This window comes from Mus pahari, chromosome 20, assembly GCF_900095145.1.
Source record: "Mus pahari chromosome 20, PAHARI_EIJ_v1.1, whole genome shotgun sequence".
Lineage (NCBI taxonomy): Eukaryota > Metazoa > Chordata > Mammalia > Rodentia > Muridae > Mus > Mus pahari.
The window spans coordinates 28,029,121-28,043,725 of NC_034609.1; the positions used below are offsets into that span (position 1 = coordinate 28,029,121).

The window sequence follows — 14,605 nt, forward strand, 5'->3', positions numbered from 1 at the left end:
TAAAGATAGGGGCTTTGATCAGACACGTGCCAAGGCCCCATATTTTCCTTTGCAGCCCTGTTCTTTCTCAGGAGTTCTCGTCCTCCAGTTCGGATCCACAGTGGGTTCTGCAGGCAGGAGTGCGAACCCACCCCAAGGTGTTCTGCCCATGCAGACAAGGCGCCGGTCTGCGTGCAGGCAGGAACACTACAGGTATGTGCATGCGTGAGTGCGTGCGTACATGCATGTGTGTGTGTGTGTAAGCTGAGGATATAGCACAGTGGTAGTGTAGCATAGAGCAGCACTGGAACGCAAAGACCTGAGTTTTGATCCTCAAAACTTTAAAAAAATAAACTATGTAATATACATTTATATGTCAAATACATAAAATAACTGTAGGGACAGAAAGTAGAATAGCTACCAGGGTGAGCAGTCTGGAGAGTTAGGAGTTATTTAATGGGCACAGAATTGTTACAGGATATTTTATGATACATAGAAAATCTAATGATTAGCAAACCTTGGAAGCCTAAATAGATACTGCATTTGTCAGGTGCAGTTAGGTGCATCCTGAAGAGATGCAGTGTGGGTGTGCCTCTAAAAGCCTCCACAGATAAGAATGCTAAAGAATGGAAAGTTTCTGCCTATTTTATTTTATTTTATTTTATTTTATTTTTTTAAATATTTATTTATTATATGTAAGTACACTGTTGCTGTCTTCAGACACTCCAGAAGAGGGCGCCAGATTTCATTACAGATGGTTGTGAGCCACCATGTGGTTACTGGGATTTGAACTCAGTACCTTTGGAAGAGCAGTCAGTGCTCTTAACCACTGAGCCATCTCTCCAGCCCAGTTTCTGCCTATTTTAAAGCAAGTTGCTTGGGAGAAGTCTTGTGGTCTTTGCTCTTCGACCTAAGGCAAAGTCAACTGGATGGCCTCGATACTGACCTGGCTTGGAGCACCCCCACCAAGATGGTGACATGGTTCAGCCTGCCAAAGGCATAGGGGAGGAGCTACAGACATCTTTTATAGCTACTGAACCTCTGAAAGTTCTTTTTTTTTTTTTTTTTTTTTTGGGCTTGGGAGAGATTTTATGTAAGGAGCTCCAGGAAAAAGATAGGGATTCTTGGGGATCCCAAAATCAGCCACCATACGTAGACACTATTGCATATGCCAGCAAGATTTTGCTGACAGGACCCTGATATAGCTGTCTCTTGTGAGGCTATGCCAGTGCCTGGCAAATATAGAAGTGGATGTTCATAATCATCTATTGGATGGAACACAGGTACCCCAATGGAGGAGCTAGAGAAAGTACCCAAGGAAATGAAGGGGTCTGCAACCCTATAGGTGGAACAACAATATGAACTAACCAGTACCCCCAGAGCTCCTGTCTCTAGCTGCATATGTAGCTGAAGAAGGCCTAGTCGGCCATCATTGTGAAGAGAGGCCCCTTGGTCTTGCAAACTTTATATGCCCCAGTACGGGGGAACACCAGGGCCAGGAATTGGGAGTGGGTGGGTAGGGGAGCAGGGCGGGGTGGGGGAGGGTATAGGGGACTTTTGGGATAACATTTAAAATGTAAATAAAGAACATATCTAATTAAAAAAACTGTAAGAGGTGGGGATTTAGCTCAGTGTTTGCCTAGGAAACACAAGGCACTGGCTTTGGTCCTCAGCTCCAAACCAAAAAAGAAAAAAACCGTTAAAAAAAAAAAAAAAAAAGAGGGATTCTCTGGGCTTATAGAAACAACAGAGAAGCAGCTGGCAGGACACAGGTAAAACAGAATTCTAGGAAAGAGAGCTAAGGAGCCCCTCTTGGATTTGGAAAAACTCAAGAGAAAAGTAGAGTAGCTCAGTAGAATGACACTGAAAGAAAGAAGTTTCTAAACAGATGGCAGTTTACTTGTAGAATCAGGCTTATAAATAGATACTTTGTATATAGTTCAGAAAACAAAGTTACCTCACTGAACTAGCAGGTTTTAACCTCATTTTATACCTCCCATATCTTTCCTGGTATAAATATTAGATAATTTAAAGAGCTATACAGAATTTGAGTTTAGAATGATGACTATGTTCTGGGAATATTGTAGTTGTCTTAGTCATTACTATTGCTGTGATTAAACACCATGACCAAAAACATCTTGGGGAAGAAAGCTTGTACTTCCATATCACTGTTCATGATCCAAAGAAGTCAGGACAGTAATGCAAACAAGGCAGAATTCCAAAGGCAGGAGCTGATGCAGAAACCATGGAGGGTGCTGCTTTCTGGGTTGTTTCCCATGGCTTGTTCAGTCTGCTTTCTTACCTAGGACAACCTGCCCAGGAGTGGCCCCACCCTCAATGAGTTGAGCCCTTCCACATCAGTCACTAATTAAGAGAATGCCCCACAGACTTGCCTACAGCCCAATTTTATGGAGGCTTTTTTTTTTTTTCAGCTGAGGCTCCCTCTCTTCCAATAACTTCAATTTTGTCAAGGGGATATAAAACTAGTCAGGACAGCTGACAACACATAAATGTATTCACTGTTAAGCCACAACTTTAAGATTAAACATTAATAAAGACATCACAATTTAGAACATCTTACAGTCTGTTTGTAAGATTTTTTTTTTTTTTGGCATTTTGGTTTCTTTAAAAAACACAGAAATATTATATGTTTTTGTTTTAATCTCAGGTATGAGATACAGGGCTGTTTTAAATTGTCCACAGCAGCTGACTATGATTTGCTCTTAGCAGGGGTGGGATTTTGCCAGTGGCAGATAGTTTTTGTGATTGTTTGATGTTTGGAATTCTGGGGACTTTTCAGAGGGTCTATAAATTAGGGGTTGGGTTGTTGGTTGCCATTTGTCATATGTGAGGAAGAGAAAGAGGAGGAGAAGAAAGAAGGAAGCAGAAGGAGGGGAGGGGGAGTAGGATGAGGAAGAGAATGAGGAGGAAGAAGAGGAGGAAGAGAAAAGAAGAAGAGTAAGAGTAAGGAGGAGGAGAGAAAGAGGGAGGAGGAAGAAGGGGAAGAAGGGAGAGGAGGAGGAGGAAGAGGAGGAGGAGGAGGGGGGAGGAATAATAACAATTAGATATCTGATGGCAAAGATCAAACTTGTCCTAAGCAACTCCACACCCCTAATCAGCAGAAGTAGTCTAATGATAATGTCACCCCTTCCCCCTCTCTCCTTCTTTTCCTTCCTGAACAGTGCTAGGGGTTTGAAAGGGTGGAAAAAGGATAAAGAAGAATGGAAGAAAGAACCCCCAAAGTTGCCAAAGTCCAGCTACACCAGTCCTACAGTCTTATAAACTTTAAAAGTTGTCTCTTTAAAAATACCCAGCTTTTTTCTAAAATTCAAATTCTCTGTAAAACTCTGTAACATAGCCAGGCAGTGGAGGCACAAGCTTTTAATCCCGGCACTCAGAAAGCAGAGGCAAAAAAACCCCTGATCATGTCCTAGGCCAACTTGGTCTATATATTACATGTCAGCCAGCATATCACAGTGAGATAGCGATTCAAACAAATAAACAACCAGAAGGTCTAGAAACAAGGGTCAGGGAACATGGTTGCACAACATTATGAGTGTCCTTAATATCACATAATTGTGCATTTAACAAATGACTGAAGTGTAGTCAGGCATGGTGCTCATGCCTGTAATCCCAGTGCTTGGGAGGCAGAGGCAGGAAGACTGCTACATGTGTGAAGCCAGCCTGATCTATACATCAAGTTCTAGGCCAGCAAGGGCTACAAAATAAGACCTGATCTCAAAAAAGTAAAGGAAGTTTGATATGAAAGAATATATATATATATATATATATATATATATATATATATATATATATATATATATATATATATACAATGACAATTTAAAAGAACAAATAATGCACTTCACTAAAAACCACTGAATTAGGTAACAAGTGAATAGAATGAAAATCACATCTCAAGCTGTTGGTGGCTCAGTCAGTAAAGGATCTATCTACCTTTGAAAACATGAAGATTTGAACTGAGATCCCCAGAAACCACATGAATCTCTCAGCCTGGTGGTGCACACCTGTCATCCCAGCAATGGTGAGACAAGAGGCAGAGACCAGCAGATCCCTGAAGTGTTTAAGCCAGCTATCCCGGGGTATGTGATGAAGTTCCAAGCCAATGGAAACTGTTTCAAACAGGAGGTGGAAAGTACCTGAGGACAAATGCCCAAAGGTGTCCCCTGACTTCCACAGCTTGTCATACATATGTGTACCACTTTCTCCAACAATGTGTGAAGAGAAGTCATGGAGTCCTGAGTGGATGTGTACTGTTGATGTGGGCACAGCTATGTCAAGGACATGATGACTTAAGCTCACGGGAGTGGCAGAGCCTCCCCCAGGGGAGGCTCAGAGGAATCGGCAAGGCCTTCCTCCAGTCCGAGTATGAGTGTTTACTAACATGGCCCAGTGTGCAAGAACTAGCAACTGTAGCCTCCTCCTCCAGGACGACAGTAACCTAAGGCTTCCCACTGAGAGCTATTACCTCTCCCTCCTTATGCCCTGCATAAACTCACTGAGCTGCCAGGTTGTGGAGTGGGTGCCCTCCATCGGAGTAAGCACAGGTCACCTAATCTCAGCTTTTCTGTATGTGTGTCTGTTCTTCAGTGTCTGTCATTTCTTTCCTGCAGTCACTCCAGTCAAGCCGTGGAGAATGGATACACACGAACACACGCATATAAGTGTGGCCACACAACCCCTCCCACAGATACATACTCTATGTATGTATTTATATATAATTTAAACCTCAATAAAAATATTAGGTGTGGTGTACACCTTTATCTCAGCTCTCAGTAGGGAGAGACAGGCGCATCTCTGGGAGTTTGAGGCTAGCCTGGTCTACAGAGTGATTTCCAGGACACCACCAAGGGACACTCAGTGAAACCTTGACTTTAAAAACCAAAAAAACCAACCAACCAACCAAACATTACTATAAAACAGTATACTGTTTTAGTCAGCATCAGTCTTATATGTACCTCACCCCCATTCTACAAAGCTTGATTTATTTTGAATTTATATATTTGAGTGTTTGTCTGCATGTGTGTATGTTCACTAAATGCATATCTGGAACCTGTGAAGATTAGAAGAGAGTGTTGGATCCCCTGGAACTGGAGTTACAGATGGTTGTGAGCCACCACATGTATGCTAAGAAATGAACCCAGCAAGTGCTCGTAACCACTAGCCATCTTCCAGGTCCTCACCTCTTAAATGTATGTCCCCTCTTGACCTTTACCAGTAAAGTAATCTTGTGCAATTACTCTGTGATGCTTGTACAATGATGGATTATCTACTGATGCGTTTGTCAGACCATAGCCCTGCAATTTAGACACAAGCTTCTGTGCCTAAAGGGCAGAGGGATCAAAATTACATTTTCTTCTAATTTTGTTGAACTACTATTCAGATGTTAGATCTCTTGCTTTTATCTTTTATGAAGTTTGTCTTTTCTGTTACCATTTCTACTTTCTCAAAAATCACTTGGAGGGGGGCTAGAAAGATGACTCTGTTCAAGAAAGTTTGTTGCTCTTCCAGAGAACCTGAGTTCACTTCCCAGCATCTACATTGGGCAGCTCACAGTCATCTGTACCTCTTAGTTCCAGGGGATTCAACACCTATTTCTGGCCTCCATAGGCACCCATCCACCCACCCACATACCTTTAAAACTCATGTGAGGCATCTAGAGAAATGGCTCAAAGGTTAAGAGCAGTAACTGCTCTTCCCCATGATCCAGGTATGATTCCCATTATCTGCATGGTTCACAGCCATCTATAACTCCAGTTCCAAAGGATCTGATACTCTCTTCTTTTCCAGCCTTCTTGGGAACCAGACATGTGCATGGTGCACATACATAAATGCAGGTAAAACACACATGCATATTAAATTAAAACTAAAAAAAATCATTTAGGAGCTGAAGAGACACCCCAGGGGTTAAAAGAGCACATTACTCTTGCCGAGGACCTGGGTTCAGTTCCCAGCACCCGAATCAAATGGCTCATAACTACCTACCAGTCTAGCTCAAAGGGATACAACACCCTCTTTCATTTATTTTAGGGCTCTCTTAAATCTGTGGCATGCACACACACACACATATACACATAAATAAGTAAGTCATGGAAAGACAGCTCAGTAATTAAGAAGCACTGCTGCTCTTCTAAGGATATGAGTTCAAATTCCAGCACCCACATCAGGCAGCTCACAAGTAGCTATAACTCTAGCTCCAGGGGGATCCTATGTCCATCTGGCCTCTTCAGGCATAAGGAGTCTGTCTCTCTCTCTTTTTCTCTCTCTCCCCCAAACCCCCTTACACACACACACACACACACACAAATAAAAATAGAATCTTTTTAGTGATAAAGATAAAAATAAATGTGAAAAAAAAATCTGTTATATGTCCGAACTTCAGTCTTTAAGTATTACTCTTAAAATTTACACCACTAGGCTTACATTAAAAATATTTAAAAACAACTGGAGAAAAACATTTTTATACTATTTTAAAATATTTGCATAGAGTTCTATATTCTGGGAAATGAAAAACTCACCTCTTCCCCTCCCTTTTCAAATTGTTTTATTCTGCATAGAATCTCCTTTGCTGCCTTCCAGTGCTCTCTAAGAGTCTCTTGGTCGCTTATGTCCTTTAATTCAGTTTCATTTTCACCAAAAGAATTCTGTCCTAGAGATAATTTCCCAGCTTTGTAATGTGGGATGGTGTAAGGCAGGGAGGGGAAAGGAGAAAGGAGTTTGTCATTATTAGAAATGTTACTGTCACACTTTAATAACACCTTACATATTCCACCCATCCCACCTTTAAACTATATCCATATACAATAACTGGTCCTGAAAATGAGTGGAAAGAGTGCACAGCAGAAACTCAGGACTTAGTCACAAATTAGGCTCCACTCTTCATAGTTAGAGGGAAATGTTATTCCAGATACAAGGTTATTGGCTTTAAAGTAGTTTATTTGGAATGAAGGAATTAAAGTCGGGGCCAATAACATGCTAAGCATATACTTTCTTACTCAGCTGTATCTCTAGACAAAAAGTAGATTGTTTTGGATAGCTTTTCATCTACTTGACACAAATTAGAGTCATCTGGGAAGAGGGAACCTCAACTGAGAAAGTGCCTCTATCAGATTGCCAAAAGACAGGCCTGTGAGTCTGTGGGACATTTTCTTGATTAAGGATTGATGCATGAAGGCCCAGATCACTGGAAGAGATGCCATCCCTGGGCAGGTGGTCCTGGGTTGTATGCAACAGTAAGCTGAGCAAGTCGTGTAAGCCATGTAAGCAGTCCCCCCTCCCCCGCCATCCCTGATTCAGCTCTCCTGCCTTTATGGTGTAAGTTGAAAGACATTCTTCTCTCCCCAAGTGGCTTTGGTCACTGTGCTTATTACAACAGTAGAAAGGGAACTAGGACACAGGTATGCTTAAAACACCATCCTCCTAAAAATGTATTATGGTCATATTTTCTTGTTCACAAAGAAATCTTATAGCTACCACCAGCTCTCTGGGCTCCAGCTAGACTGCTCAATTCTTTAAATATGCCAGGCTCCCTCCTAAGCTAGGACCTGTTGCTTAGGTCTAAGATATTTGTCCATAGCAACTCAGATCTCTGTTCAAGAATTACTTTCATTCTGGTTTGGGACCCTTCTCCCAAAATCAAAGCTTTGCTTATAGGTTTCCAGGTAACCACAATCTACCCCCCTTACAATCTTTATGCCAATTTATAGTACTACCAAGTCTCAGGTTTTTTAGAATATTTCTTTACTTAGACTAAACTTATAGGTGCATAGTTTCCTTATAACTGTATCTCAATCCCAGTGCCTTACATGAAACTTAGCATACAACAAAAATTTCTGTTCTTAAATAAATAAGCAAATGTACTTTATGATTTAAAAATAAGTTATGAGGCATAAAATATTGATTATTGTCTTTCCTTTTCCTTTAGAATGGGTTCTTACTATGTAACTCACAAAAATCTGCCTCTGGTCCTGAAATCAAAGCTGTGTGTCACTATACCTGACAGCTGATATTTTGGGCTTTTTTGTTTTAGATAAAAGTCTTAAGCCGGGCGTGGTGGCGCACGCCTTTAATCCCAGCACTCGGGAGGCAGAGGCAGGCGGATTTCTGAGTTCGAGGCGAGCCTGGTCTACAAAGTGAGTTCCAGGACAGCCAGGGCTATACAGAGAAACCCTGTCTTGAAAAACCAAAAAAAAAAAAAAAAGTCTTAATATGTAGCATTGGCTGACATAGAACTGCCTATGTAGATGTCACTGGCCTAAACCTCACAGGGATCTGCCTGCCTCTGTGTCCCAGGGCTGGGATAAAGGTGTGCACCACCACACCCAGCCAGTTGATCTTTTCCTAAGGTAATGGTAAACTTACTAATTTTTTTGCAGTTGTGAAGCACATAAGTGGCAGCTTTGCTTAGGTCTTCATTCCTAAACTCAGTTAAGGCTTGTATCATCAGTGGAAGCCCATTGTGTTTTAAAAGTTCATACTGATTTTTCTCTGTAAAAATATCAAAAATTAAAATGGTGATTATTTTTTCATGAAGCATTTAAATATGAGATGATGATTCATTGCTATGATAGTTATGAACATAATTCAAACTTTAAAATAAAGAATTTTAAAAGTATTTTTAATTTAGGTGATAATCTGCTTATATAAACTACATTAAGTCTCATAAATGATTTCTAACATGTAGCCACATTCTAAAATAAAATGTTTCTAAAATTTAGCCACAACAGGCCATACCTCATACCAGTAAACATATAGCTCTCATTTGGTTTTTTAAAGATCAAGAATGGGGCTGGAGAGATGACTCAGTGATTAAGAGCACTTGCTGCTCTTTCATAAGATCCAGGTTTGGTTTCCAACACCCACATCAGATGGTTCCCAACCACTTGTAACTCTGACTCCAGGGCATCTGATACCCTCCTCTTTTGGCTTCTGTGCGTCCCCAGACACACACACACACACACACACACACACACACACACATGTATATGTACACACATACAGAAACAATAATATTCATAAAGGTTAAGAGAAAGAATAGAGAAACTGATAAAGGAAGGAAAAACTGAGGGAAGAGAGCAGAAGAAACGAGAGAGAAGGGAGAAGACTAGAAATGGGAAAGTGAGTCAAGGAGGGAGATCATTAGAGCCGAGTGGAGACTGTTGGAAGGAGTGAACTACAGGAGGCTGGGATGGACACAGGAAGAGGAAAGCAAACCTTTCAAGTTTTCACTGAAGGTTAGAAGAGCTGACCTTTCAAGGCTTTTGGTGAGAGAGAACAGGATTAGAATTGTATAATGACATGGTGAGAAGACTGAAAATGGAGAGAGACAGGAGCTTCAGTGACTAGCCAAATAGAATATGAAAAAGAAAATAAGCTTAACTGACTGGAGGGAAAGCTGGATTTGAAGAGGGGAAAGAAGCAAAACCATGTTCCCAGCCCTTTATGCTAACATACACTGAGTTAATTGAATACCTACCACAATCCTCTGTGCAGTGACCAATGGCAAGAATGATGCTAAATTTTTCTCTTGAATCAAGACTTTCATGAAGCAGTAATGCCAGAAGTGTAGAAACAATGTGGTACTTGGATAATATCACTGCAAAAGCAGCTGCTAGTTTAATATAGGAAAAAAATAAGTACAAATTTAAAATTTCTAAGTACACATGTACAATATGTTTGCAGAGTTTATTCAGGAAGGATATCATAGGCCTATATAATATCTAATATATACATGTCACATAATATCCAATATATTAATTTAAATAAATATATTGTAAGATAATGATGACTTACTATAGTCCTCATTATATATTCCTTTAGTTGTTGTTTTGGGACAAGTTTTCTCCATGTAGTTCTGTCTGACCTAGAATTCTCTATGTAATTAGACTGGCCGTAAACTCACAGAAATCCATCTGCCTCTGCCTCTGCCTCCCCAGAGCTGAGATTAAAGGTGTGCCATCATGACTAGCCCTTTATGTGATTTTTTTCAACTACTGTTAAAAATATATGAATTTATATTTTAGATTACATAGAACATTACAGTATATTTGTCTCAGTTACAAGATAACCATTTTTTACAATAACTATTATTAAATAATTATAAATTGTAAGAATTATCAGCATTTCTTTGCTTATTAGCTATTTTCTTTATTTACGTTTCAAATGTTATCCCCTTTCCTAGTTTCCCCTCCAAAAATTCCCTATCCTCTCTCCGCTCCCCCTGCTCCCAACCCACCCATTCCCGCTTTTTGGCCCAGGCATTTCCCTATACTGGGGCATAGAACCTTCACAGGACCAAGGGCCTCTCCTCTCATTGATGACTGACTTGGCCACCCTCAGCTACATATGCAGCTAGAGCCATGAGTCTCTCCGTGTGTTTTCTCTTTATGTGATTTTTAAAAGAATGTTTTTTTTTTAGTTGCTTTGCATTATGCTGTAAATATGAACTAATACTATAGTCCTAAAAGCTGAATATATGTACTCTTACCTTATATATTTACTGGTATCTATACTGGATAGTAAGTGCATTATTAGATAATCAAACCCTGCTTGAGATTGAAATATCTCTTATCTGATGTTGCAATGAAGGATATATAAGCCTATGCTTAACTGTGATAAGATTCAAGAAGTATACTATGTTAAGCTATACTTTTCCTCATAAGGTATAGATTTACTTTACTTTTGATTGAGACAGGGTCTTAAACTGCTTAGGTTGGCTTTAAAACTTAATTATTAAGCAGAGATTAACCCTGAACACTAATTCTTCTACCTCTACCTCCTAAATTCTGGTTTCATAGGTATGCACTACCCTGTATGGCCTTTATAGGGCTTTCAATAGAGTTCACCCAGAGTCTAATAATACTGGTATGAACAATACTCAAGGTTATGAATTACTCAAGGAACTATATATCATTTATACTTTTTTTAAAGATGTATTTATTTGTTATATGTAAGTACACTGTAGCTGTCTTCAGACACACCAGAAGAGGGCGTCAGATCTTGTTACGGATGGTTGTGAGCCACCATGTGGTTGCTGGGATTTGAACTCCAGACCTTCGGAAGAGCAGTCGGGTGCTCTTACCCACTGAGCCATCTCACCAGCCCTCATTTATACTTTTTAATATTTACTTAATGTGTTTGTGTGTGCACTTGCACATGTGTCATGGTGCACACATACAGGACAAAGGACAACTTTATTTCTCATTTCACCACATGGGTTCCAGGATTGAACACAGGTTGTCAGGCATGGCTGCAAGCACCTCTACCTGCTGATATATCTCATGGTTCAAGGGACTACATCTCAGCAATTTTTATGTCTTCAGGACTCAGCACACAGGAGGTATTCAGTTACCGCTTATTAAGTAGGCATCTAGGAGCTGGAGAAATGGCTTAGTAGTTAAGAGAACTTGCTGGTCTTATAGAAGGTGACTCAGGTACAGTTCCTAGCACTAACGTCATAGCTCACAGTCACCTGTCTCTCAAGTTCCAAGAGATCCAATGTCTTCTTGTGGTTTCTATGGCCACTAGGCACACACATGGTATACACAAAAGCATTAAGGTAAAACACTCATATACATAAAATACGTCTCTAAAAGCTCAGCCATCTACTTTTTGGGCTGTTTGTGAATGTGACAACTTCCTTATTACAAGAATTTACAGACTACCAGTCTAAGTGATTGTACAAATGAGAAGCTGATGTGTCCGTGGTTCTGGTTCTACTGCTCATTTATGCACCTGGTATGTCAGACATCACCCTTGTCACATAAAGGCATGTTTTAGTTCTTTAAGCTTTATGTATAGGCATGTGTCTCTATTTAAGAAGATACCATGTGTGTGCAGGTACTAGCAGAAGCCAGAAGATGTCGGATCCCTGAAGCTGGAGTTACAGGTGGTTGTGAGCCATCCAACTTTGGTGCTGGGAACAAAATTTAGGTCCTCTGGAAAAGTAGCCAGAGCTCTTAACTGCTGAACCACCTCCATAGCTCAAATCCAATTATTTATACAATTCCCAAAATTTTATAAACTGAGTTTCCATTTCTGATATCTCAATGTCTTTTGATTTGTCATCTAAAAGTTTTGAATTAAGGTTGCTTTCTCTTTTTAAAGACAGAGTCTCACTATATGACCCTGGCTGGCTGGGATGCAGAAGATCCGCAGCACAAACCACCAAATCTAGCTAACACAACTTTTTTTTTTTCTTTTTTTTTTATTATTATTATTTTCTTTATTTACATTTCAAATGCTATCCCGAAAGTTTCCCATACCCCTCCCCCCACCTCTGTTCCCCTACCCACCCACTCCCACTACCTGGCCCAGGCCCTGCCCTGTGCTAGGTCATATATAGTTTGGAAGACCAAGGAGACTCTATTCCCACTGATGGCCGATTAGGTCATCTTCTGCTACATATGCAGCTAGAAACACAAACCCTGGGGGTACTGGTTAGTTCCTGTTGTTGTTCCACCTACAGGGTTGCAGCCCCCTTCAGGTACTTGGGTACTTTCTCTAGTTCCTCCATTGGGGACCCTGTGCTCTATCCAGTAGCTGGCTGCTAACACAACTTTTTAAGTGAGATAATGATTTAAGAATAAGACGGTCTTATTTTGATTCTCTCATTAGACCTAAAGTCAGACTTAGATATGCATCCTTAAACTAGGAACTGAAATAGGTAATTTCTAAGATTCCTTTCCACTTATAAGAAGCTAGACATTTTGCCCACAATGGTACATAATGTAGCATTTCAACATTCACCATGTTCAGTTCAAACAAAGTCCAATTACAGAAAACTGATTAAGCTTTTTGACTCACAGTTATCAGTAATACATGCATCCATGGTCTTTGTCACTACGACTGCAAGCTTAGCACTGGAAAGAGTATTGTGTGAATCAGACTCCAACTGCACAAGAACCTGAGACAAAACATCCAGTCCACCCGAAGATACAAAGCAGTTCTGAACATGTGCTTAAGAAATAAAGTAGCAAAACTGTTAATATTTCAAAAACGACCGGTGTATTGCTTTATTCATTCATTTTATATTAAATACATTTTGTTTGACTTTTCAAATACTGAAACTCTCTGAAATTAAGGAATTAAAAGTTCAACTTTTGTCTATTTATGTGCACATACACACACATAGTAACATAGTAACACTCCCCCTGACACAGTGCAATGATATGTAGAGTAAGACAGCACTTTGTTTTGTGTAGGAAATCTTTCATTTCATTTCTGAGAGCTGGCCTGTTCTGTAATATGAATAAAGTGCTCTTCATAACTATTAAACAAGTATTTCAGTAGAGCTATAAAGAATAAATTCAGTAGAGCTATAAAGAATAAATTCAGTATGAGTGGGGAATGGAAAAGTATAGCCCTATCATCTTAGGACTGTGAGGTCGGGGCAAAAGATAGTGAGAGGCAGCCTGGGTTTACAGCAGGACCCTAACTCAACATAGTAACAATGAAAGAACAGATTCATTCATTTATCTCGGTATTATGACCAGCAAGTTGCCTATTTTCTAAATTCCAGCATAACTCATATCTCAGACTGTTTTGCTCTACAAATAACAATGTATCTCATTGTTTCAAAACCACATATAGTTTTGTTTGTTTGTTTTTTGAGAAACAGGGTTTCTTCTATGTATTCCTGGCTGTCCATCCTGAGACTGCTGGCCTTGAACTCATAGACATCCTCCTGCCTCTGCCTCCCAAGTGCTGAGATTAGAGGAGTATGCCCTCACACCCTGCCTCATATGCCTTTTATTTTAGAGCACAAAATTCTAACATATCATTGAGAAAAGATTCAATAATGGATATATACAAAATTTTGTTTATATATTATATATATATATATGTTTATTTATTTTTATTTTTTAAAAGATTTATTTATTTTATGTATATGGGTACACTGTAGCTGAACAGATGATTGTGAGCCTTCATGTGGTTGTTGGAAATTGAATTTTTTAGGACCTCTGCTCGCTCCCGTCAATTCTGCTTGCTCAGGCCCTAAGTCTTATTATTATACATAAGTACACTGTAGCTGTCTTCAGACATGCCAGAAGAGGGCATCAGATCTCATTACAGGTGGTTCTGAGCCACCATGTGGTTGTTGGGATTTGAACTCAGGATCTTCAGAAGAGCAGTCAGTGCTCTTACCCACTGAGCCATCTCGCCAGCCCTATAAGTTTATTTTGAGACAAAGTCTCACTAATTACCCCAGCTGGCTTCACATTCAAGATTCTCTTGCTGCTTCTTCCCAAGTAATGTTATAGGCACCTGTCACCATGCCTCAGCTTGAAAATAATGTTGATAAGAAAGGATCCCCTTAAGCTCTGAAGTCAGTATCTCTAAAGCTTCTAACCTAGAAACAGGCTTGACCAAGGGATATGAGGCTAGTAGTTAAAATCCTGCCACAAGACTTTTTCCTAGATTCGTCTAGTTCTGAGGAAGATGATTTAAATGCCAAGACAATTAAAAGAAAAAATTAATTTTTACATTGTAAATAAAAGAGGTATTTGCCTAAAATAATATCACATCCAGAATTTACACAGCTCACTTATTTATTTGATGCTAGGGACTGAAATCAGAAATGTATACACACATCAGTATTTCTCCA

General features: G+C 39.8%; 1 protein-coding gene across 2 annotated transcripts in view; it reads right to left on the bottom strand.

The window, feature by feature from the left end:
• The window catches only part of Terb1 (telomere repeat binding bouquet formation protein 1), a 57,040-nt gene that overhangs the window by 25,049 nt on the left and 17,386 nt on the right, over positions 1 to 14,605 (bottom strand). Inside the window, exons 8-11 of one of the 2 annotated variants that reach the window (XM_021220616.1) lie at positions 12,805 to 12,957; positions 9,476 to 9,607; positions 8,362 to 8,487; positions 6,519 to 6,667 (exon numbers count right to left, since the gene is read on the bottom strand). In XM_021220616.1, the coding sequence (XP_021076275.1) occupies positions 6,519 to 6,667; positions 8,362 to 8,487; positions 9,476 to 9,607; positions 12,805 to 12,957 (560 nt within the window). Of the gene's footprint in view, positions 1 to 6,518; positions 6,668 to 8,361; positions 8,488 to 9,475; positions 9,611 to 12,804; positions 12,958 to 14,605 lie in introns of both variants that reach the window. The other variant, XM_021220615.1, reaches the window with a different exon arrangement.